The sequence below is a fragment of the Nelumbo lutea genome, chromosome 4, assembly GCF_056320005.1.
Source record: "Nelumbo lutea isolate HS-2025 chromosome 4, American lotus-T2T, whole genome shotgun sequence".
In the NCBI taxonomy this organism is placed as follows: domain Eukaryota; kingdom Viridiplantae; phylum Streptophyta; class Magnoliopsida; order Proteales; family Nelumbonaceae; genus Nelumbo; species Nelumbo lutea.
Window position 1 is genome coordinate 54811236 of NC_142687.1, and position 23799 is coordinate 54835034.

A 23799-nucleotide genomic window follows, 5' to 3' on the forward strand; every position below is an offset into this window, starting at 1 on the left:
AATTGGAAACATTGTTAAGAAGTATTTTTTTTTTTTTTGCCATTATGATCACTTAAACTTGGTGTAAAATGTCTAAGGGCACGGGCCCGATTTTTTATTCTAAAAAGTATCCTTTAACACTTCTTCTTATAAAAAAAAAAAACAAAATAGACCAAAGCTAAATAGAGTCAAATATGATGATTGTTTATATTTTATTAAAGGCAAAATTAATATTTTTTTTAATTAAATTTATTTAAATGAACATTATAATCAAAACTATAGTTTTCATTATCATAACTAAATTGATTGCAAATTATAAGGAGTATTTTAATAAAATACAAATTATAAAATAGGTTTTAATATATATTTATAAGTATTTTTATAAAAAATATAAGGGATATTTTGGCAAATATAAAAAAAAAAAGTAAGATAGTGGGAGGAATTGAAATTTATCTGGTGGACAAATTTGGGAAAAGAGAGAATAAAATGCGAGAGAGAAAGAAGAGGAAGCAGCGCGTCACAACACGCGGCGAAGCGAGCATCCGCAGCCCGGCCACTCTCGTTTGTCACCACCCTCTGTGTCTCTCTGTCTCTACTCGCATCTACCGGTTTCGTTTTACTTCTTTTCTTTCCTTCCTTCTCTCCTTTTTTTTTTTTTTTTTTTTTGTTTCAGTCTCGAGTCTCCACTTCTGGTTGCATCTAAGGAACAAGTAGCAAAAATATCTCTAATCCTGGCTTTTTCTTTTTACAATTAAATGTAGAATTGTGTATATATATGTGCAGAACTTAAGGGAAGCTAAAGCTTTAAACAATTACTCTTCTTTTCCTTTTCAACTCTGAGTTTCAGTTTCGGTTTTAGTTTGTGTTTCAGCGTCGGCGTTTGTCCCCACCGAGAACTTCCCAAGAAAAGAAAAATAAGGACATCTGGGCTTTCTGGGTTTTTTTTTTTTTTTTTTTTTTTTTTGATTCTGCTGTTACAAACTCTGTTTTCACTCCTTCTGTTCCTACCCCTTTCTTCTCAGTTTTTCTCAGTTTTTTCTTCTTTATAGGTAATAATAAATTTCTGCAACTTTCCTTTTATTTTCTTACTTAGAGTCAAGTGTATAGTTTTCGTATATTTGGGGATGGGGATAATCAGGGAAAGCGAGAAATAAGAGGAATTGAGATCCGGAAGAGAGAGAGAGAGAGAGAGAGAGATAGAGGGAGAGATTTTGGCTGTGGACAAAGAGAGAAGAAAATGGGTCTGGGTTGTCATTTTCTAAATTTAGAAACAGAGCTAGCAGGAAAGGATTACGAGCTTTAAATACTCTGAGTAAGAGAGAGAAAAAGAGAGTGGGTTCACTGGTTGAAGATCATTCCTGAGACAAATTTCCTTGGTTAATAAATAAAATAAAATTTTATAAATATATAAACCCTAAATAAACCATTATAAATTTACAGCAACTCCTCTCCTCATCTTCATTGTTGTTGTCAATCTTCTTCTTGCAAGATAAACAAGGAAGGAGGAGTTCTTAAAAGTGGTAGTGATATTCAGTTCAGTTTCTGCGGTCCTTGTTTATGCAAGGTTAGAGAGAGAGAGAGAGAGGAGAGAGAAAAAAGAGGGAAGAGGCAAGGAGAAAGAGAAGCATCAAAGCATATCATCAAGATGACTTCGCCTTTCTGGGGATCGAAAGTTTTTTCTGCTAGCCATTCCAACCTGGAATGCTTTCTCGACCGCATAACCCCTACTGTTCGTGCCCATTTCCTTCCCAAGGTGATTTCTTTTTCTTTTCTCCTTTTTTTTACAGATGTTTAATGCCATATTCATCACCATCACCGTCCTGATCAGTCGAGTTTCTTTTTTCTAAACATGAATTTTGCCTTTTGTTTATTTATGCTCTGTGTCTGGGTCTCTCTCTGTGTGAATTTTGTTTGATGGGCTTTGCTCTGCTAAAGGGTGTATGTAGAAATGAAAAGATCTTGTCTTGTTGATTTGAACTCTTAGGCGCCTTTGTTTTTTCATGGTTTCACCGTTTCTTTCCAAATATTATGCCTGCATTTCTTTATTTTGCTGTTACATGCATGAAATATTACGTCTTTTATGTACCTGTATAGAGTCATTTCCTGTTACATTTCTTTTCTTCCGATCCGGTGCTATTTGTCTGTTTTTTCCCCTCTTATTGAGGATCCTTAATCAACATTGGATCATACTGATTTCTCTCTCTCTGTCTCTCCGTTTGGAAGATTTTCTCTTTAATTAACATTTTCATGCAGTTAAAAAGTGTTTCGCTTGCTTTTTTACTTGAAAAGCAAACCGAAAATTTATGGAATGAGTATGACATTTTATTTGCTGTTGCAGATCTTCTGTTTTGTTTCTAGAAATCCCTGCATTAATTTATTAATGAAAAACTTTTGGCATTTTTGTTCAACTGCAGCTATCTATTTTGGGCCTTTCCCGTACAGTATGTGCAAGGAAAAAATTGTTATGTGATTTTTTTCTAACTTTTACTTTTATTTATCTTTTGTTAAACTTTGTAGAGTTGCCTTCGAGATCTAAACAGTCCTTGGCATCCTGATGGGAAGAATACTATTGAATACTTCACATTGGCGGATCTCTGGGACCAGTTTGATGAATGGAGTGCCTATGGACTTGGTGTTCCAATTGTGCTGAAAGGAGGAGAGACTGTTGTTCAGTTCTATGTTCCCTACCTCTCTGGAATTCAGATTTATACTAGCAAATCCTTTAACTCCATTAGGTGTCCTTGTCAACTATCTTTTAGTGCCTTATACTCAGTTCAGTTTGATTGATGTATCTGGATATTCTTCGGGATTTTTAACAATGAGATTGGACATTCATGCATCTCTATTCCAGGAATCCAAGAGAAGAATGTGAAGTGGTTGAATTTGAGAGTGATTCTTGGAGTGAAGACAGTGAGAGTGATAAGCTGTCAAGGTCTCTGAGTAACAACTCAAGCAGGACGTGGGATGCTGTATCTGAAGATTCAAATTTTGACCAGGAGGGCTCGTGGCCAATGAAGGACAGACTTGGCTCCCTTTACTTTCAATACTTTGAGAGGTTGCCTCCTTTTTTGAGGGTTCCAGTTGTGTACAAGGTATATACCCTATTTGAAGGGTGGTTTGGAACTTGCTTTCTTTTTTGTGGTGTCTGTGGTGTGCTTTATTCTGTTGGAGAAAGAGTAATAGTAGAATTGCATACACAATTCCCATTGCTTATGGTTTTATTGGTTCTCTTGATTTCAGATCAATGAATTGGCACAGAACTATCCAGGTTTGATGACATTCAGAAGTGTGGATCTTTCACCTGCTAGTTGGATGGCCGTTGCTTGGTATGCTTAGTTAATGGCACCATGCCATATTTCTATTAATGAAGATTATTTACATTACAGAAATTGATGGAAAATGCTATGCTGTTGGGAACTATTCGAACAGAAATTGAGTCACAGAAGTTTTCTAGGTCTTTTTCCATTTTGTATGTCTATTTGGTGACAAATTTCCAAGTTGCTCCCCTTCTATGGCAGTCTGACACTTATTGTATGCTCTGCGCTCCACAATCATATTGGCTAGGTTTTAGTTTTAGCTAATTCTTGTTATGTGGCACCATGTAACTCCTTCTGGTAATGAAGAACCTTTATATCACAGAAATTGATGGAATGTCCTGTGCTGTTGAAAACTATTTAAAGTTTACCACTTCATTGCAACTTGCAACACAAGTATTTGATTCTTTTTCCTTCATTTCTTTCGAAAAAGCATTTGATTCATGATTGAGGGGCAGACTTGTTTTGTATGCTCTGCATTCCACAACCATATGGCTAGACATGTTCTGTATGCTCTTGGCCTAAACTACACTTTCTATTAAACATATTCATGCATAAGGAAAGACTTTGAAGGGATTTCTTGTTTCTTAATTGGGAAAGAAGCAGGACGGAACATTCCAGGAAGGGTTTTGACCAATGTGTGCATGCCTGTTTACATTTTTCTTAGTCAATGCAAAGACCTAAAATGAATAGTCAATTGTTTGACTTCTTAATCTTTTTCCAACCCTGCTGATCTGGATTGGTTTTGTGAAATTAATGAATTTAAGACTTTTGCTTATAGATGGCATTGTATCTTTCTTTATTGTCCATTAGGTATCCAATTTATCACATTCCATCTGGGAGAAATGTGAGAGACTTGTCTACTTGCTTCCTTACTTATCATACACTTTCATCGTCTTTCCAAGGTATGTGACATCTTCCTGGATTGGTATCCTTTCATTCATTAATAGAAAATTTGTTTCTTGCTCTGTGCTTACTAAATTGTTGTCAGACTTCAATAGTAATGGCTTAAAATTCTGTTTGAATTGATTAATATGGCATTTACATGACAATCAAATGGATATTCATGGAAAAAAGAACAATATGCACTTCTGGATTTTGGTGCTGTTGGTGGTTTGACCTGTAATTCACCCGAGTCTGCTTAGTGTTGTTTAATGAGTAGCTTTAGTATAAAACAATGAACTTGTTTTATGCAATAGATGCTCAACGATTGAGGATGCTAGTGAAGCTTGAATGGCTGCTAATTTGAATGTTTTTTGTTTGCTAAATCAAGGAAAAGGGTGCACTTTGGTCAATAAAATTTCCTGGTGTTTTTTTTTTTTCCTTTTTCTAACTTGTCATTTAGTTGGATGAATGGCAACCACTTAACTTTTATTATGTCAAACAGTTGTTTGTTGTGTTTGGAGGGAATTTCCACTTTATTTGTCCTATGTGCTAATGGCATCTTTGTGTTTGAAACTATGATAAACTATTTTGCAGTGTATTTTGTTCCAAACATATCACTTTTCTGATTCCTGATGCTATGATTTAAGTTGAAATGTTGTAACTTAAAACACCATGGTACCAAACAGCATCCTCGTTATCATGTTAAAGTCATTTAAAAATGAATATGTTACATCATTTACAGGATACCTTGTCTTTCTTGTTGTTCAAAATAAGATTTAATCCATTCAAGAAAACTGTGATTTCAAAGCCTTTTTTTATCAAAGCTAAACCCATCCCTATTTCAATCTTCAAATCATTAGTCCAAATTGGAATTGTCCTATATATGCTAATCTTTAATAAAAGACTTGTTTCGTATGTGAAAAAAATATTTTCTTTATTCCCATTTTTATGAAATATTATTGATCTTAAAAATATAGAGACATTTCAGGCTTCCAAAATATTAAGTACTTTTTCTTCCTCCTATAAAGTGGCCATCAAATTGGTTGAGTCAACAATGTTGGTGGCTTGGCGCTATTGTTTTCTTTTTTTTTGCCTAGAAAATGCCTAAGCTAGAGATTTGGTTTCCTTTGTGTTAGACTTAATGGGATCTCAAGACTTGCCACTTTCAGATCATTATAATTTAAATATTTCATTAAAGCAAAGTTGCGATTTAAATATTCATGGAAAGCCTTATAACTTATAAGTTACAAGCACCCTTTCACATTTATCCTTTTCTTAAATGGTCTTTCCCAAGTAGGTATTGTTTTAGTCAGGCATACATATTATTTAATTTCATTTCAATACATAGTGCTAAAGAGATCTCCTTGGATTCCACATTCCTGGAGACCCATTAGTTTGGTGGTCATCATTCTAACCAACAGGAATTACAATAAGTTCAACAGGGCATTTATTGACAATTGTTTTGGTTACCCTAGGGTCTACATCTCTTTCAGAAAAAAACCCAGTCTCACAGTTACTGTAACTTATCAGGTCTTTGTTGCATTATTTATTTCATTATTACCACAGAATTGCAACATGCAAGGTTATCTATTTTCTTTTCTCTTCATCCTTGCTACTCTTATATGCCTGCTTCTCTATGTGTTTGAATCTCATGGTTGCCTGAAAATGATGGTTTCTCTACCCAAATGCTTTTGTTCTGGTAATAAGTCCATCATTAAGGTGGCTAATGTCCTCCAATTTCTTGTCAACATTTATTCTTGGAGAGGAGTTCCTGTGAATGCTCCCTTTGTCTTTGCTTTTCTATTGGGCAAAGAGTAAATGGGGCAAAGCTGCATTTTTTTATTTGAAGCGAATTATTGTTGCTTAGTTTTGTTTAGTTTCTTGGTTTGATCCAAATTTTTATGATCTTAGAATGGTATGATATTGCAGATATTGCATCAGAGGAAGCCAAGGAGAAAAGTTTTTGTTCGTCAGAAGAGGGAGACAAAGGAGAGGAACCTGAAGGGGAGTGTAGTGGCAGTATATCCCTTCCTCCCTTTGGACTGGCCACTTACAAGATGCATGGGAATCTATGGAGGAATCCTGCATCCACGGACCAGGAAAAGATCACTTCTCTCACGAGTGCTGCAGATTCCTGGTTGAAGCAGCTCAGATTGGAACACCATGACTTCACCTACTTCACCACTCACTCTTAACATGTAAATGAATTCCCCCAATCTTTTCCCATGTTCGTTTTTAACAACTGCGCAACCACCGCTGAAAGGCCTTTCCCCAGCTTTAACTTGTTAGAAAAACATGTAATGAGAGTTCCCATGCAAAGCTAACATGTTTTTCAATCGAAAAACTCCAAGAGATGTTAAGAAATGCATGACATGGATCTAAGAAACCCTCGGGAATTTTGTGGACTGAGTTGTACTTATTTTAGAGTGACAAGCATACGAGAGAGAGAGAGAGAGAGAGAGAGAGGTGGTTCTATACTAGTTTTTGTTGTTTTCTTCTGTGTAGATGCTTCAAACAATGTTTTTCATTTGGTTATATTATATAATGGTTGTAAACTTGTAATTAGTTGTTTGCATCATTCAACATCTTCCCTTTGCTTACTCAGTGATGATGATATACAAATATTTTGTCTAGTTTATACATGATTGGACATTAGTGATGCCTGCGAGTAAAAATAAGAATGGCAGATTTTCCCTTTTTGGTAAAAATAAGAATGGTAGTTGGGCAACCAGTTTTTCTGCGGGGTTGATGACTTGGTAGGTGTTTGGCATCGATGCTGTTGCTTCAGAGATGTTTCTTGAGAAAACGGTGCTGTATGCATGAAGGTCTGTTGCACTGTATTTTTAGAAAACGACTCCTTTTTTCCAAAATGGTGCTGTATGCATGAAGGTCTGTTGTACCGTTCTCTTAGAAAATGATTTCGTTTTTTTTTTTTTTTATTTGGCATTGATGCTGCCACGTTGTTTGATATTTTTGGAAAAACGATACTTGTTTTGTTTGGTACCAGTACTGTAGAGCCGTTTTCAGCATTGGTCTGTATTATCTAACATCCAAGATGATGCCATATTGATATCATGTCATTGTACTGTTGGCAATAACGAGCTGTTTTATGAGAAAACATTGAATTTGGTGTTTTTTCATACCATATTTTCCCAAATTTTAAGGCATGGTTTGGAGTAAATTTTTCCTGGAAAAATGGTACTAAATAAGAGGTTTTCTAAAGCATTGCTTTTTTTGATGTGGCATTTACGTGGTACCGTTTCTTGAGAAAATGGCATTGATGCCAAACATTGCCTTGATTGTGCATGGCGGTCTTTTTTCTCACATGTGATTAATAATTAGTGCAATACAGGTGAAAATATAGCAGAAGGAATCCTTTGATGATGAAGTTATGAACATGATTCAAAGTATCGATACGCCTCTACCTGTATTTAGATACAGGCAGAAATATCTTTTTGTTTTAGTTTTTTTTTTTTTTAATTTGGTCTTTGGGAAGATATTTAAACATTTTTTATTGAAAAAGAGTAGGGTCCTGAAACACCTATAAACAGGTGTATCGGACCCCAAAGATATGATACAATACATTCGGTATGGGGCTTATTTGTATCGAAATTTTGAACCTTACTCACAGGACTGAATGAAAATGACCATTCAACCTGTTAGAACTTAAAAGCTATTATCAAAGTTACTTGGAGGAAAAGAGTTTGACAAACTGATGAGTCTTGGTGCCTGTTCCATCATCTCCTACATGTAGAATTACCCATGGAAGAAATTCTTGTGCATGTGGAAAATGGAAATACAAACAAAAAAAAAACCCAAGATTTACGGGCTTTGAATTTTGATAAGAGAAAATATGATATACAAAGTCCAATTTAAATGGGGTTATTTCAAATCAAGAACACAATGTCCACAACCTTGAGTCTTGATTCTTGGTGACTCATAATAGCTTTCAATACACATGCTACTGCAGAGGCATAGTTTTCGAACCGTTGTTGATTTGGATGGCTAGATTGTTTGGCTTAGAAATTGTTCAGGCAATCGTTTCACCCTTAACTTTTATCTTAACAAAAAAAACGTTAATTTGATCAATAATCCGTTGACTTAAGCAGTCAAACAATTGACCTTTTTGGCTTGAATAATAATTTTTTGTGAAAGATCGGAATTTGGACACCAATTTGTGTGGACCTTTTCAAGGTACCAGATTGATTTTAAAATAAACAAAGTTAAAGATTAAGATATCTTAATTCCTACAGATGGGTCTAAATTTTTAGGCCATGTTCATCCAAAAACGTGGACTATCAATTGGACAAAAGGATGGATGAGTGGGGAGGCTGTGCTCTGATATTGGAGTTCGCACTCCATTGGAGGTGGTGAAAGTATGAATCTCGTAGGTCCCACTCCTAAAGAAAGAGTAAACAACTTTGGAAATTCTTTGTGGGGGATAAGAACAAAACCCACAATTAATTACTAATGGGGGTTTCTTGCTAGCTTCTGTTGACAAATTTTAATGGTCTCCTGAAATGGAGGATGTTATCCACACTAATGCAGGAGTTATATCTTTGTTATTATTATATTCTTCTAGTTTTAATGCCAATGTAGTGTGTACTGCTGTGGGGTTAATGAAGCAATGAATGAGAGAGAGGAATGACAACGGGTGGGGAACATATTCTCCATCCCAACCCTATTTTTGAAATAAATTCCCGTCCCAACCATGATCCCCGTTAGGATAAAAGTTACCTTCCAATCCCAACCTATGACGGAGATGGGTTTATTCGAATCCTCAAAGCTTTTAATTAAAAGTATTTTTTGAATAATAGATTTATTTAAAATAAAGAAAAATCTTAATATAAATGTTATTTAAATATTTTTTATATATATGTAGATAATATTTTATAATATATATTCAATGTAAATAATATTTAATATAGACTCAATTTGAAAGGAATGCAAATACAATATATAGAGTGTAAAATCTTTTATTTTGTATTATTTTATATGTATTAGTAAATATGTACATGCGTAATAGTATCTGCAAGACAAAATTATTTACAATTCATGGACAATTTTTGAATAGTTATAAGTGAACAGTTTTTGGAATAAGAGTAAAGGACATATGTGCCCTCTTTATGCTGCTTAGATAGGGGACAGAAAATATCCAATGAAAATTCTAGAAAAAATGAACATTTGCTCTTTTATAGATAATATAGATATAGACTTGTATTATACACATTTATATTTATACTCTTCCCAAATTAAGCCATATATAATCGAGATCGGGGCGGGGTGAGAGACTTGATGGTTTCTCTAACCATTATTTGAAAAGGTACATTCTGGGATGTAAAAGGAATGACCATTGACATATGCTCTCTCTCTCTCTCCTCTCCCCATGTAAGACTCCCTCTCACACACACACACAAATGTAAGACCTAAAATTCCTCTCCTCCAAATAAATGATTTGAACAGAATCAATCCCCTATCGAACATCACCACCCAATTTGTTAAAATTGTACCTAGAACCATATACGGTAAGGAGTCGGTTTGTCTTGGGGAGCCCACCAGACCCAGCTCATTATACCTTGCTTTTTGATGACAGTGATTTGGCTCCCAAAGAATCTGAGGATGCCTTTCAACTTGAGAAAAAAAGAAGAGATGAGACACCATGTTGACATGGTGAACAAAGTTCTTGGATTATTGCAGTTACCAGCTCAAAATGCTGCCTGCTACAAGATTTGAACCATTATTGGTGTTATTCACTCCACTGTCTATGATTCCCTTTTCTGCCCCCTTTCTCAGAAACAATGGGCATCCCATCTTTTGTGGGTTGAACTGAACTCAACAAATTCATGGCTTGAATAGGCTAAGCTTACTAGTCAGGTGGGGTCCACGTCCATCCAGATGGGGACCCACCTCACTTGATCAACTTCAACTTGGGTTTGATTTGGTTGTGAATTTGTTCAACCTTCAATGGACCTGAGACCGATATGGTTTTGTAATTCTTTAAATTGGGCAACCCAACTCCCATCCTTGGTCCAGATTAACTGATAAAACTTGAACCAACCCTAACTGGTCAGAGTTTGGTTGGCCTTAACTGATCAAACTACCTTTAAATTGGGCAACCAAACTCCATCCTCGGTCCACATCAGTCTTATTCTCAGCTCAAAACAAATTAGGTATATATATTTGGCATTGCTAGTGCCTAGGGATGCAAGTAGTTCAGATTAACTGATAAAACTACCTTGAACCAACCCTAACTGGTCAGGGTTTGGTTGGCCTTAATTGGATTTAAGGTCTGCTAAAGTATAGGTCGCATTTGATATCATCCCTGTTTCTACCTGAAAAGTTTTGGGTTATACAAATTGTTTTTTGTTTTTTGTTTTTTTTTTTTTTTTGCCACGTTATCCAATTGTTGAGATATGTATTGTCACATCACATGTGAGTTATTTCTCCTAGAAAGATTAGGCTTTACTCCACTAGAGCAAGAAACACTAATTTGATGTTTCTGAAAACAGCCTCTGGTACATGCATTTTTAAGGTATGCCGATTTCAATCACAAATAACATCAAATGACAATTGTATGACAATTTATATCAAAACCAAAACATTTCAGGTAGAAGTAGCAATGGTACCAAAGACAACCATAGTCTTAGCTGAGTATAGGGGCACTATTCATGAGACAGGATTGGTAGGTTTCAGTATTCCATTATATTTAGGTTGTGTTTGGTACTGTTGCTGTTTATACTGGAAATGTTTTGGGTCGATCAATTTAAATTGGTATAAAACTGTTATTTGAGGTTGTTTATAGCTGAAACAAGGATACTTTATTTGTTGTCGGGGGGGTGTCTTCCAGTTGGGGAGTAACTTGAATATATATGATGTGACCACACATTTTTCATAAATTTGTATTTGTATTGATCAACCAAAAAATTTTCACTTAGGCTGAATTTGGAAGGAGTACAAATGCAAATATGTAAAGTGCAAAATCTTATATTTTGTATTATTTTATATGTATTTATACTGTATATATTTGCATTTATACTACTTCCAAACTGAGTCTTAGAAACAGCAATGCCACCAAAAACAACCTTAATCAGGTAGGATTATGTTAGGATTTGAGTTGAGATGGGCTGGACTGGGATTTCTGGGCCTTAGTCTTTGAAGCTTGGGGCGGGCAGGCTATGGTCATCCTAATGGATAGTAGTTTTGTCAAACTCTGACCCAGTAAAGCAAGCAGATAACGGGTATTATTGATCTTCTTCTTCTTCTTATATATATATATATGTTATGTTTTGAAGGTTAAAGGGTTTAGCTTAACGTGTATTGATATAGCCTAAATCGTTCCTCCAATCAAACGTAGACATGTGGCATGCTGAGAGACAACCTCAGGCCTCGGAGAGTAATTCCGACATTTCCCCTTTGAATTAATGAGGAGTTATAATGGCAGGTATTACGACCTTGGGCGTAACTCTTGGTACATTAATGACAAAGTAACGCTCCACCACATGGTCATTGCCTTAATGACCCTGGCCTTGATAAGCTGATAACAGCCGACGTGCGAAGCTATCAAGGAAAGCCCATTATGCCGCTTCTAGGAGGGAGCTCGCCTATAAGTGTGGTTCACCGAGCACAAGTAATCTCTCTTACACACTCTTGTCTTCCTGCTTGCTCTAACTCTCTTCTCACTTTGACACCTCGGCTCTCTAAGGCCTCAGCTAACTTAATTGTTGGAGTCATCGCTCCTAAGGCCACACCCTAAGGCCTCTAACATCTTTTTGTGTTGACAGGTGGCTAGATGGGATCCTTGGCCAAAGCACCTCAAAAATTTCAAGACTGCCCTCATTAATTTTAATGACATTAATTGGCATCACCTGTGGAAATGACTACAGCCAAATTTTCACTTCCAAGTGCTATGGCCAATCATCAAGACAACTCTAAGACAAGAAACCACTCTTCCCCTCCTACACCCGAAAATCATGTCACATAAGAGAAATTCCAAGTGTTGATGCAGCAAGTGGCCTTTCTTCTTGACCAGGTGCATAACTTGTAGCAACTAGCAGTAGGCCAACTCCAATACAGACAACCACTAACATTCATTAACACCTTGGCAAGAGGTCAGCTAACATTTCACTGAGTCATTACCTCGGAAATTGCACCCAAGATGACTTTTTCAAGGCTGATAGTAGTAGTTGCTTAGTGAGCCAATACGCTGCCATATGCACATTGCCACCATGCTAGTTGCCCCACAGTCAGGCAACAAAGGAATGCAGATAAAAATAGGGATCAAGCCACACCTAGCCATTAGAGAAGTCAAGGAGGCGAGAGCCAAGCCTTTACCATGCCATCGCCATCATAGCTACCACTACAACTCGGTAAGTAAAATGGAAGCATTCGCCGAACATATACTCTTAGAACCTTGATTACATCTAACGCTTTAATGCCAACTCCCTTGAACTCAAATCTTGACCAGGCCATCGCCATCATAGCTTCCACCAATGGCTTGGCATCCCCAGCCTTCAGCTTCTCACTCACTAAGAGGCTGCTACGGAACATGGCAGAGTTCTTATTGAGAGGGAAAAATATATGAATGTAGAGGAAGCTAAGGCCAGTAAATGAATATCGATTAACAATGATCAGATAGGAAGAGAGAAGATAGAGATAAGTTGAGGCCTTGCAGCTCACATAACAAGAAGGATAAGTCTAAATAGGCTATACTGTCGTATGAGAGTTACACTCCGCTCAATGCTACTAGAAGCCAGATCCTTATACAGGTCCGGAAGTAGGAGTTCAAGCGATGGCCTTCCAAGATTAAGAATCCCAAAAAGAGGAATCAAGACAAGGCTATTCAGGATGTTGTAAATTGACCTTCTAATTAATAAAGCTATGTTTTCTGTTGCTGATAAAAGAAATATGGGCCAAAGTAAAAGAGTAGAAGTGAAAATCTAATATGGAAAATCAAATTCTATAATTTTCTCTTAGCATTTTAGGAGATTTCAGTGCAAAAAGGGCCAATAAATTCTTAGTTTCTCTTGGACAAATCAAGTGGGATTTTTTTTTTTATTATTCAAAATCCAATTCTCTTCTTAATGGATATTTTATTCTTTTTATTGAGTTTTTCTTTTTTTTGCATAGATCAAATCATTTCTTTTAAACTATTGGTTAACCATAAATCTTGTATCGATTATATGGATGATTCTTCATATGTTTCCTTTCTTCTAAATCAGTCATTTGAATAATTTGAGAACTTTGCATATTGAAATGTAAGATGTTTATAGTTGTTAGTTGATTAGTTTTTTTTTTTTTTATTTAACGCTTAAATGCTAAAACTTATTGCTTATAAACCCATTTTATGGATATTTATACCTTCCATCATTCCAATTTAAAATATTATATGTTATTTTATCAATTTATAAACTTTAATTAATTCTTCTTAAGCTTTGAGGCTTATGCCTCACTTTTTTGGTCCATTACACCTCAGCTATGCCTTCAGCCTTTTTATCACATTATATTAGGAACTTTTTGCTTTTGTTTTCCCAAGGTGTGGAAAAATGGAAATTATCCAAACTCTGCCCAAAAGAGGGCTTTCAAAATCCGCTAATTTTGGTAGAATTTATAACCTTGAAATCTTCCAAGTTCCATATTGCCAAACCTCATCTGATAGTTGCAAACCAAGTAAATGGAATCCGCCCCCTTTAAAAGCACAGCCTCCTATTTTTCAGATTCCACCTCCAAGTTTTGATGATACAAAATGCAGGGTCGTTGCATCCTGTGTTTTATTTTGTTGCTACACTCATGACTCATCAAAAGGAAAATTTGATAAATAAGTAAATTTCTAGGATAGATTTTTGTTGATACTAGTACCAGAATCAAGGGGAAGCAACAAAAAATCTGATTATTTCGAGGACAAACATGATAAACCAGCAAATGCCATGTCTGTTCAACAGTTAACCCCCGAACCCTCGGACAATTTTGCATCCTCATCTCAAGCCAACCTAAAACCCCATCAAGTTCTGCCAATCAATCTACCAGCAACCAGTCTGGAGGGTTTGAAGACAACACCATTATGGATTGATGAACCACAAGAGTAATGCTGCAAGAGCAGACCCAATAGCCCAGAATGCTTATCAACATCAAGGTCAATTCCAATAAAAGAAGGGAGATCAATTGATGGGGAAATAAGACCAGAGAGAATAGGAAATAGAGAAAGGATAATGTGTCAGAGGAAGAAGATGGGGGAGAAACTGAAGATACAAGGCTCATGATAATAGGCTAATAGCTACCAAACCTGCTTGTATTCTCTTATGTTCCGGTATTCCACATGAATAGGGCCTCCAGAGCCCAAAAGATGATAAAATCCAATATTTGTAAGTGATCAAAAAGCTCTTCAGGCATTGTTAATATAGAAATTTCATATCCTTTTCTGGTTATCCAGATGCTCTTAGGGGCCTCAGAGCTTGTATTCATTTAACTAGTTATATTTTTTAAGGCAAACAAGAAAGAAAAAAAAGATGGAAAAGAAATCATATATTAGCCAGAATCTATGTCGCTATTATGGAGAAATACACAAACTGATAAAATCTCCGATCATGTCAAACATGCTGAGACAGTAAACTAGAATTACAGCAATGGAAAAAATCCAGATTGCTATGCATGTCTTGCGGAACCATCAAATGCCTTGTAATGGACCATTAATTTAGCCAACTTGTAAAGGACAATGCATCCTAACATGGCTTGAAATCCTTAAGCACATGTATCCATAGGGCTCGTGACCCATTTTTCCTATCCCACGTAGACCACCCAAAATCACTTGATAAATGCCTGCACATCTACCACAAAACAAAAATTAGTTTACAGATTTATTGGCCAGAACCTAGCCAAGGCTGTAAAACTACCAGTTATCCAATTTTATTTTCTTTTCCACTTTAATGTCAGATGTTCATGGAGATGATTTGGCCAACTTGTAAAGGTAAGATTTTTAAGTAAAACAACATTGATAGCAGAAGCAGCAACAACAATAACAATAATTTAATAACACCATTAAAAACTCACCTCTTTGGGGCTGGCAAAAAGACCTATCTAAGCTCTGTATGGTTTTAGAATGATACGCTAAGATACTGGAAAAATGAGAAGAAATCTTTCACTTCATATCTTGAAGTGCTTGTATCCATATTCAGGGTTTGTCATCCCTTCTTCCCAATCACCCATACGGCGGCCCCCGAAAACCACTTGTTGAATGCCTATGTATCTGTCATAAAACAAAATTTAGACTACAGATTTACTGGGAAGTAGCTGCAGTACCTTTTCAAGGCAGCTAAATCATCAGTTATCCAAGCCAGCTATAATAGTATCCTAGAACTACTAGTGAGAGGCTTACTCTGAACTTAATACAGTCAAGCAATTGAGGAGCACATCAACAGCAAAAAAATCACAGGTTCCAAGGTCTACCCTGTTGAACAAATCCAGATAAGTTAGCTCTTTCTCTTCATAGATTTTTAAACCAAATACAATAACATATTTAAAGAAAAATCATCAATTCTTACCAAACCCGCCCCCAATTGTCCTGAAATTCAACATCACTGATATCATGGAAAGAAGATGGCATCACTTTAAAACCCGTATCTGCATCATAGAGGGGACTGTACTCAAAGGATGAGTTTGCCAACTGCAATTCATATCACACCTAAGTTAGCTTCTTGTATGATGATGGTAGTAGAGGCTAGCAGCAGCATGGTAACAGTAGTAGAATAGAGCAAAGGAGAAGATAGCATTTCAAATCTCCACTTGTAAATTTGCAAAAAATCTCAATAAGCTGAATTAAATTCTACAATCAAAAAAGAAATAAACCAAAAAAATAGAGAAGAAAACAGGAGAGGAAGAGAAGGGAATGTTTGGGAGAAAGACCAAATAGTGGGAGCCAGTGTTGTCACACTATATTTTATACCAACTGCTGGAATCAAAAGGAGAATTACAAGTATACCCCTAATACGGCAACAGCAATAAAAAAGTGAAAAATAAGGCCCAAAGCCAATACACAAAAAGGCCTAAGAAAAAAAGAAACAAATAGCCCAAAGGAGTAATAAAATGATAGACCTATCTTGTTGACACTCCACCAAAAACTTAGAATATATGTTAACCATGCACAGCTTGTTTACATAGTTATCAAGTTGAGGCTTCATAACCTATTAAATATCAGCTAACTGTTTTCAAGAAGCAACAAAGGAAGACAGACTTCTTCAGAAACCACTCTCTCCTAGATATAATGTCTATCCACCTCATTATGTTTAGTTCTGTCATGCTGAATTATGTTGTGAGCAAATATTAAGGGCTGCTTGATTTATCACAAGACAACATTATTGGTTTCTCATTCTCAACCCCCAATTCATTAAAGAGAGATCTCAGTAACAACATCTATAATACTCTATAGGCCATGGTCCTATATTCTGTCTCAGCACTAGAGCTAGCCATTATATATTGCTTCTTGCTTTTCCAAGAAACCAGATTACCATCAACCAAGGTACAGTATCTAATTGCAAGTCTTATGAAATTGTATTGTTATAACAAACAAGGCAGCTATAGACAAAAAGAGATAGCCCAGTTATACATAATAGAACTAAGCACATTGAACTCAACAAGCAAGAAAAACTTAATTCTTAAAAGTATTTGTTCATTTTAGAAATACAGAAGATTTTTTATTTTTTTGATAAATAACATCAATTTCATTAAATTAAGAGAATAGAGGGAAAGGAATACAGAGGGAGATAAAATAACTTGGCTCCCCAAAAAACAGAAAAATCAGGGAAAGCAAAGAAAATTAAAAACTAGCCGAGAAAACAGCCTCCCTAGTCACTCCTTGCTTGGCCAACCCATCCGCAAATGAGTTGGCACTCCTCTTCACCCAGCTGTACTGAATCTCTATGTCCCTACCCAGCCATAAGAACTGTTTTTTCTCATTGTAAGGTTCCACAAACCACTGTCCTCTGTCTTCAACCAATTAACCACCACCTTCGAGTCACCTTCCAGAATCAAACGGCTAATATTTAGATCTTTTGCTCTTCGAATTCCTTCAAGCGCTGCAAGGATCTCAGCCCTAAGAGAGTCACCTTCTCCAATAGGGCCAGAGAATAAAACAGTAACAATCCCTTCCTCATTCCTGAAGACTCCTCCAATCCCAGAGGGCCCTGGATTCCTTACACTGCTGCCATCAAAATTGACTTGCTATTTTTTGACTAATGGTATTGTAAAGGCAAGGTTAAACAGCATTATGAGCAAGGTGAGAAAGAGTTTGGTCAGATTTTATGATTATGTTAGTATAATAGGATGCAATCTATATTTGGCTAGATCTTCATGAAAAAAATGGCTAGATATTTAGACTAGAAGAAATAAGAGCATTCTCTCCACAACTAGAATTACAGCCAAACCTCAATCAAAAGAAAGGGAAAAAATGATATTGATAATGCAAGAAGATATGTATTATCGAACCTGCAAATTGGAAGAGTTGAAGGCTCCTAAACGCCCCATGACGTACCATGACTGAATAACCTGTATAATTACTTCATATAATGAGGATCTCAAGTTTGCCATAGACAAGATAAATGTTTGGAAGAATGACAAAAATCCCAATACTTGTCACAGAGACAGGACAAACAGAGAATATATACTCAACGATTAAAATTTCATCATGTATCAGGGCGTATCGGCCGATACGTATCGGAACGGGGCCCCTCCAATATGCCCCTACTCAAGGTGTTTCAGGGTCCCACCTATTTCAGTAGGTAGACAGGCCTAAACCAACCCCCATGAACAAGTTTCAAAGAAAAAAAACCTAAAAAAAAAAGAAGAGTGAGCCAAGATACAGCTCAATATTCCGCTACAGGCAATATCAGGCTGTGTCAATATTTTGAACCTTGGATATACTCACACTACCAATGAGGTCAACATCCCGATCAGATGGCGATCCATATAGTTCAAACCAAATGTAGGAATCAAGTGGATTGAAGCTGCACAGACAAACACTTCTGTAATGTCAACTAGTACAAGTATTGCTTATATTGAAACCAAAGAGGAAAGGAATTGTTAGTTTGTTACATCATGATGCTTTTTGTCATGAAGTGCTGAATCTGATCAATATTCAGATTTTTTTTTATACATTTGACAAGTGTTTATTTGTTAAAAAATAAAGAAAATGGAAGAAAGAAAACAATTTCTCCAGTTTGCTTCTTAACCAATGATACATGGTCACCTGTATATGCCTAGCATACCGGTATTGTATAGTGGATACTCTATGGATACTTCTAGACATACTCTATAGAATTACCACCTTTAAAATATGTAAAATCAAATGTTTTAAGAAATAATACTAAAAAATATCTGAGCATCTTAGAAATTTTATTAAATTTGGAAAGACATAAATATTGAAAAATGACATTTAGCTTCAAAAACTGGATATAAACACATGATATATGCAATATTACATTGGATACTAATACCAGTATCCAAGGTTGAAAGTATCAACGTGATACACCCGATACGGGGTGCATCATATAGGTATCTAGAGGGGTGGGCACGGACCATAGGTGGATTAGGAACATTTGCAGAAATTCCACTTGTGCCAATCCCATCAGATAATGCATTATGTCTTTTTCAAAAATAAAAGAAAAAAATGCATCATGCCTTTTTCAGGGGCATAATACAAACTATACAACTGAATAGTGAACAAGAAGAAAATGAGAAGCAACACAACTTGTAAGCAAATGATGTTCCTGAGCATCACACAACCTAACCTGGACAGGTTAGGTACCACCATATCCCCTCAAAGGTGGCTTTCCTAACCTGGACAGCAGCTCTCAGGAAGTGCCTAACTAGAGACAAATTATCCAGCAGAGGCATGAGTCTCCCTTCTACAAGCTGTCTTTTGCAACAGTGACTCAGAGACTGCAGACCACATCTTTATTCATTGTCCCTTCAGCTATAAAATCTGGACCAGCATCTTAAAGGCTATCAACATCAGCTGAATTTTCCCAAAATCAACTTTGCAGTCCCTATCTAGATGGAAAATGGGCAGGCTGAGCAGCAGAGGCAAGGTGATATGGCATATAATACCTGCAGCTATTTGTTGGACTAGATGGAGAGAATTTGAAAAAATTTTGAAAATTCTTGCTCACAATTTACTGAAATCTTTTGGAACATCATTGCAAAAATCACCTCCTGGAGTTGAGTTCATAAGAGTTGTAAAGATTTACAGTTTGGTTCTATATTAGAATCCAGGAGCCTTTTCTGAGATTTGTTTTTTGGACAAGATCTTTTGCCATACAGATTCTCACTGTCTAGGGGTGATGATCTCCACCCTCCTCTCTGTTTTGTCTATCAATGTAAATACGTTTTATCTTTTCTAAAACACAAACGTATCATGCAACCTAATGTTCAACTTTTAGTAATAAAGCTTAAAGCAATATGTTTTCTAAACTGTTCCCCAACCTACACGTTATATCCCCTTCTAGTTCTTTAGGTAGGGGGGTAAGTGGCTAGTTGATTAGTGGCAAGAACAAGGATTTAGAACTAGGTATATTGTATTGTTAGCACTCAAAGACTTCATCAACTACCTACAGATGGAACTAGTCTTCTCATCTGCATAAGCAGTATTCATTATTTTATTCTTTATTCAACAGAAATGATACATTAATATATAGAGAGAAAAAATAAAGCAAGGAATATGGTAAACTGAACATGTGTGTGCATACTCCCTGAAGCTGACTTTGATGGCGAGGACAGAACCCGTTTTGGACTTGCGAAAATCTCGACCTTTCTTCCGAACCCTTTCTTCAACCTGCCAGAATTTTATACAATTCTTTGTAATATGCCCAAGTAATTGAAGCTTAAAATTTAGAACAATAGTAAGAACTAAGAAGACAGAATTGGATTCGTAATGATTACTACTTTCATTATCAATAGAACGAGAAAGCATAATCAAACCAACCAAGCAATATCAGAAATAAAAAGAAGAAACGCATAAACAATGTTAAAAAAGGCATACCCTTTTCCTCATTTGTTCAGGGTTTCCAATGCTATCGCCGAGGACGGCTCGGAGCTCAGAGTCATTTCTGCAGGCATCTTCTAAGATTCTGCATTCAAGTTGTGCTCACACACGCACGCACACTCCTCAGAAAGCAGTAGTCAAAGAGAGAGACAGAGAGAGAGATTAAAAAACAAGTAGAGTGGAAATTACTTGGCCCAGGAAGGATAGTTGTGGAGACGGTCATATTCGCGCTTTCTCTTCTCCTCCCTGACTTTGAGCAACCTGCGACTCCTGGCAGTCGTTCCCGACCCTTTCGCTGCCATGGTGTCCTTGTTATTGATGGTGTCTCCTGAGTTATCCGAAGCGGCAGCTCGAATCATTGCCAGACGACGCGAATTAGAATTCACGTCGCCAATGATGGGTAATGATATGTTCTCCTTCTTATTCTTGGTGAACCTAACGAAGAACCTAGATGGGGACGGAGGAGAAGGAGAGGAAGAAGAAGAAGAAGGTTTCCATGGAGTAGGATGGGAATGAGGATGAGAGTTGACATAGGAGCTGCAGCAATAGTTCATCTCGTTTTTCCACTTTGGATTATAAAGTTCAGCAATTGTAATCTTTCTAATCTAACCATACTCTCTACTCACTCCCTCTTCGATTGAGTCTTCCCCATTCCATTCTCTGAACCAGAAAGGCAGAAATCCGTCCAAAATATTCTGAGTCTGAGCTTCCGGACAAAACAAGTAAAAATTATCTTCTTCACCGATGATTTTCGTTTTTCTGTAAAATATAAAAATCTCCCTGGATTTTCTAACAATCTTATAAACCTCCCCCCTATGTTTTTACTTCAATGAAAACCTCCCTGCTGCATTTGCAAATACCTCCCTTGATCCCTTCCATTGGTTTTATTGCAATGGAAGCAATGAAATTATCAAAATGCCCTTAAAATTTTTAAGGCATATAATGCACAATTTTAAGTTTTCAACTTTATCCTTCCCCATTTTGTTTTCATTTCCTCACTTTTCAATGTGTAAGCAACGCGGATCGGTGACTCCAATTCGGTTAATTAAGTATAAGTGTTGAATATTTCAGCACAATTAATATTTAAAAAATTAAGAGTATTCTTGAATAAAAAATAAATATAGAACATTCTAGAAATAGCTCAAGAAAATAAACATATGAGAAAGAGCAAAACAAGAAATAACAATGAAAAGATAATCGTAGAAGGTTTTTTTTTTAAGAGTAAGATAAAGGGAAAGAAAGATTACACAAATAAAGGGGGAGTCATCCAATTTGCCAACTACAAAGGTAGGGCTTCTATGTAACAACCACAATCTGAAAGGCCCGCTTTTGCAATATTATGGGCTAGCAGATTGGACTCCCACCTAACAAAAGAAAAAGAAATGTTCAAGTTTTTACATTGTTCGAGAATATTTCTACAAAAAACGAATGCTTCAAAAGCATCAGATGGATTCTTCGCGATCAGCGCCTGAACCAGGGATTTACTATCACTTTCTATCACAAAAGGACCTTTGTTTAGCAGCTTCCCTAGCTTCACTCCTTGGAGGCAAGCATATGTTTTTGTTTGGGTGGGAGAAATTGCATCTAAGTGGCCAAAAGATACACCTTCCAACAGACCCAAATGGTTTCTAACTGCTACACCAAAACTCACTTTCCCTTCACATAAAAATGGTGCCACAAAATGGTTGATTCAGTAAACTTGGGCACTTACAAAATACTTGGCCATTCTTTCAGCAAAGTCCTCTTCCTCTCCTTCCAGGCTCTATTGAGATAGATGAGATTTTTGTAAGGGTTAGGCAATTCATTATCAAAAACAAATTTGTTCCTATATTTCCACATAGTCCACAACAAGACTTTAGGAAAAACATAGACTTTAGAACCTTTTCAAAATGACACCCAAAATTTATAAATAGACGACTTGGGATCAATCTTGCTCATCATAGCTCATTCTCTTTCTCTCATTCAGCCTCTTCCCCCATTCCAACAATGGCCTAACCCTTCACCAGAGGGTATGTAAATAGCCTCTTATTTGGGATCTGACCACTTGTTTATTCTCTGTTTCTTCTCATTTTTTGTCCATCAATTCCTTAGGCCTTGAGGTAAAGACCATTTCATGCTCACGGCCTTGGGAGTGTAAATGGATCGAATTCGAATCGGATCAGGCAATATCCAAATTCGAATCCGATTAAAAAAATTTGATATACGAATTTGATTCGATATTCGACAAATATCAAAAATTAATAGTCGAATTCGAATCCAATTAAACATTCGAATATTCGAATTGATTTGAATTCGACTAATTAATTATTTTAGGTAATTAATAAATATATAAAATAAATATTTTATTTATATAAAGTATATAAATATATAAATTATTTATATAATTTAATTATTATATATAAATTATATAAAACATTTGAAAATTTTATATATTATATATAAGAATTAAATAATCGACCGAATTTGAATATTTATCCAATCGAATAAGGTCATATCCAAATTCGAATCTGATTAGCTATTCGGTATGAATAGGATATCTGAATTATTCAACCAATTAGATATGCAAATTATCCGAATTTGATTTGATTATGTCGAATCTCGAATTTGAAATTGGATTTTCGAATACTATTGACACCCCTACACGACCTTACACAACCTTATACAATGAAAGAGTAGATGTGGATAAAGGGTTTAACCTTTGAAAATGGCTCAAAGCACGAACTAAAGCAAATGGATTCAAGATTCCACTACTCGTTCCTAAGAGTTCTTAAGACTGCAATCAAATTAAGCTTTAGGCTGTGTTTGGTTGCAATGCAAATAAATTTGTACTGATGCAAAATTATGGCAGTGCAAATGATTTGAGTATAAATTCTCATCAATTTTTTAGCTTATTTTGTCTAATTGCAATACAAATGAAGTAAATTAAAGCATGAAGCAAAACAAAGTAAAACCTAAAATGAAATTAAACGACAATTTGCATTTCTTTTTCATTTGAACTTCCATGCATTTGTACTAATGCAAATAAAGTTGCATTGCAACCAAACACAACCTTAATAAAATGGTTTGGACACAAGTTCGATTAGGCTCAATTCGAGTTTGATTATAATCGAGTTCAAACCTTCGGGTAAGCTTGATTAATTATTAGATTCAAGCTTGACAATAAAAAGTTCAGCTCAAAAGTTTGCAAGCTTGGCTCAATTAACACACACACACACACACACACACACACACACACACACACACACACACACACACACACACATACATACATACTTCATTTTCGAGCTTTCAAGCCGAATTTAAGCTCATTGAATATTTAATCGAACTGAAAAATATTGTTCAAATTGAACTCAAACTCGAACTCGAACCTTGTAGTAATTTAGTCGAATCGAGCCGAGATATGCCAAAATTTAGCTTAGTTAAACTAGATTGTGTTCCTACTTCTTATCTTTGTTTTTTTTTTTTTTTTTTTTTTTTTTTTGCTTTACTATTTCTTCTTTATCGCTCATTTGGTTTTGGACTTTTAGTTGTGGTAGAAGATAGTAATTTCTCTCTCTTTCTCTCTCTCTCTCTCTTCACTTTTTGAATACATGC

General features: G+C 35.9%; 2 protein-coding genes across 3 annotated transcripts; one reads left to right on the forward strand and one right to left on the reverse strand.

The window, feature by feature from the left end:
* Positions 1-446: 446 nt before the first annotated feature.
* On the forward strand, positions 447-6743 carry LOC148860688 (uncharacterized). Its single transcript, XM_088984108.1, has 6 exons — positions 447-1732; positions 2497-2714; positions 2831-3071; positions 3220-3305; positions 4107-4198; positions 6108-6743. Exons 1-6 carry the CDS (start codon positions 1625-1627, stop codon positions 6371-6373), a joined length of 1011 nt encoding a protein of 336 aa, XP_088840234.1. The 5' UTR covers positions 447-1624; the 3' UTR covers positions 6374-6743.
* A 7938-nt stretch (positions 6744-14681) lies between these two features.
* Positions 14682-21063, reverse strand: LOC148860689 (structural maintenance of chromosomes-like protein, putative (DUF3531)). 2 transcript variants are annotated; one of them, XM_088983949.1, is made up of 9 exons: positions 20395-21063; positions 20203-20290; positions 19910-19995; positions 18091-18169; positions 17652-17711; positions 15713-15834; positions 15547-15618; positions 15222-15417; positions 14682-14990 (listed from the first exon to the last, which is right to left on the reverse strand). In XM_088983949.1, exons 1-8 carry the CDS (start codon positions 20757-20759, stop codon positions 15315-15317), a joined length of 975 nt encoding a protein of 324 aa, XP_088840075.1. In that variant the 5' UTR covers positions 20760-21063; the 3' UTR covers positions 14682-14990; positions 15222-15314. The 2 variants fall into 2 exon arrangements, with proteins under 2 accessions (XP_088840075.1, XP_088840074.1); XM_088983948.1 differs by having other exon boundaries at positions 14682-14998.
* Between the last annotated feature and the right edge of the window lie 2736 nt (positions 21064-23799).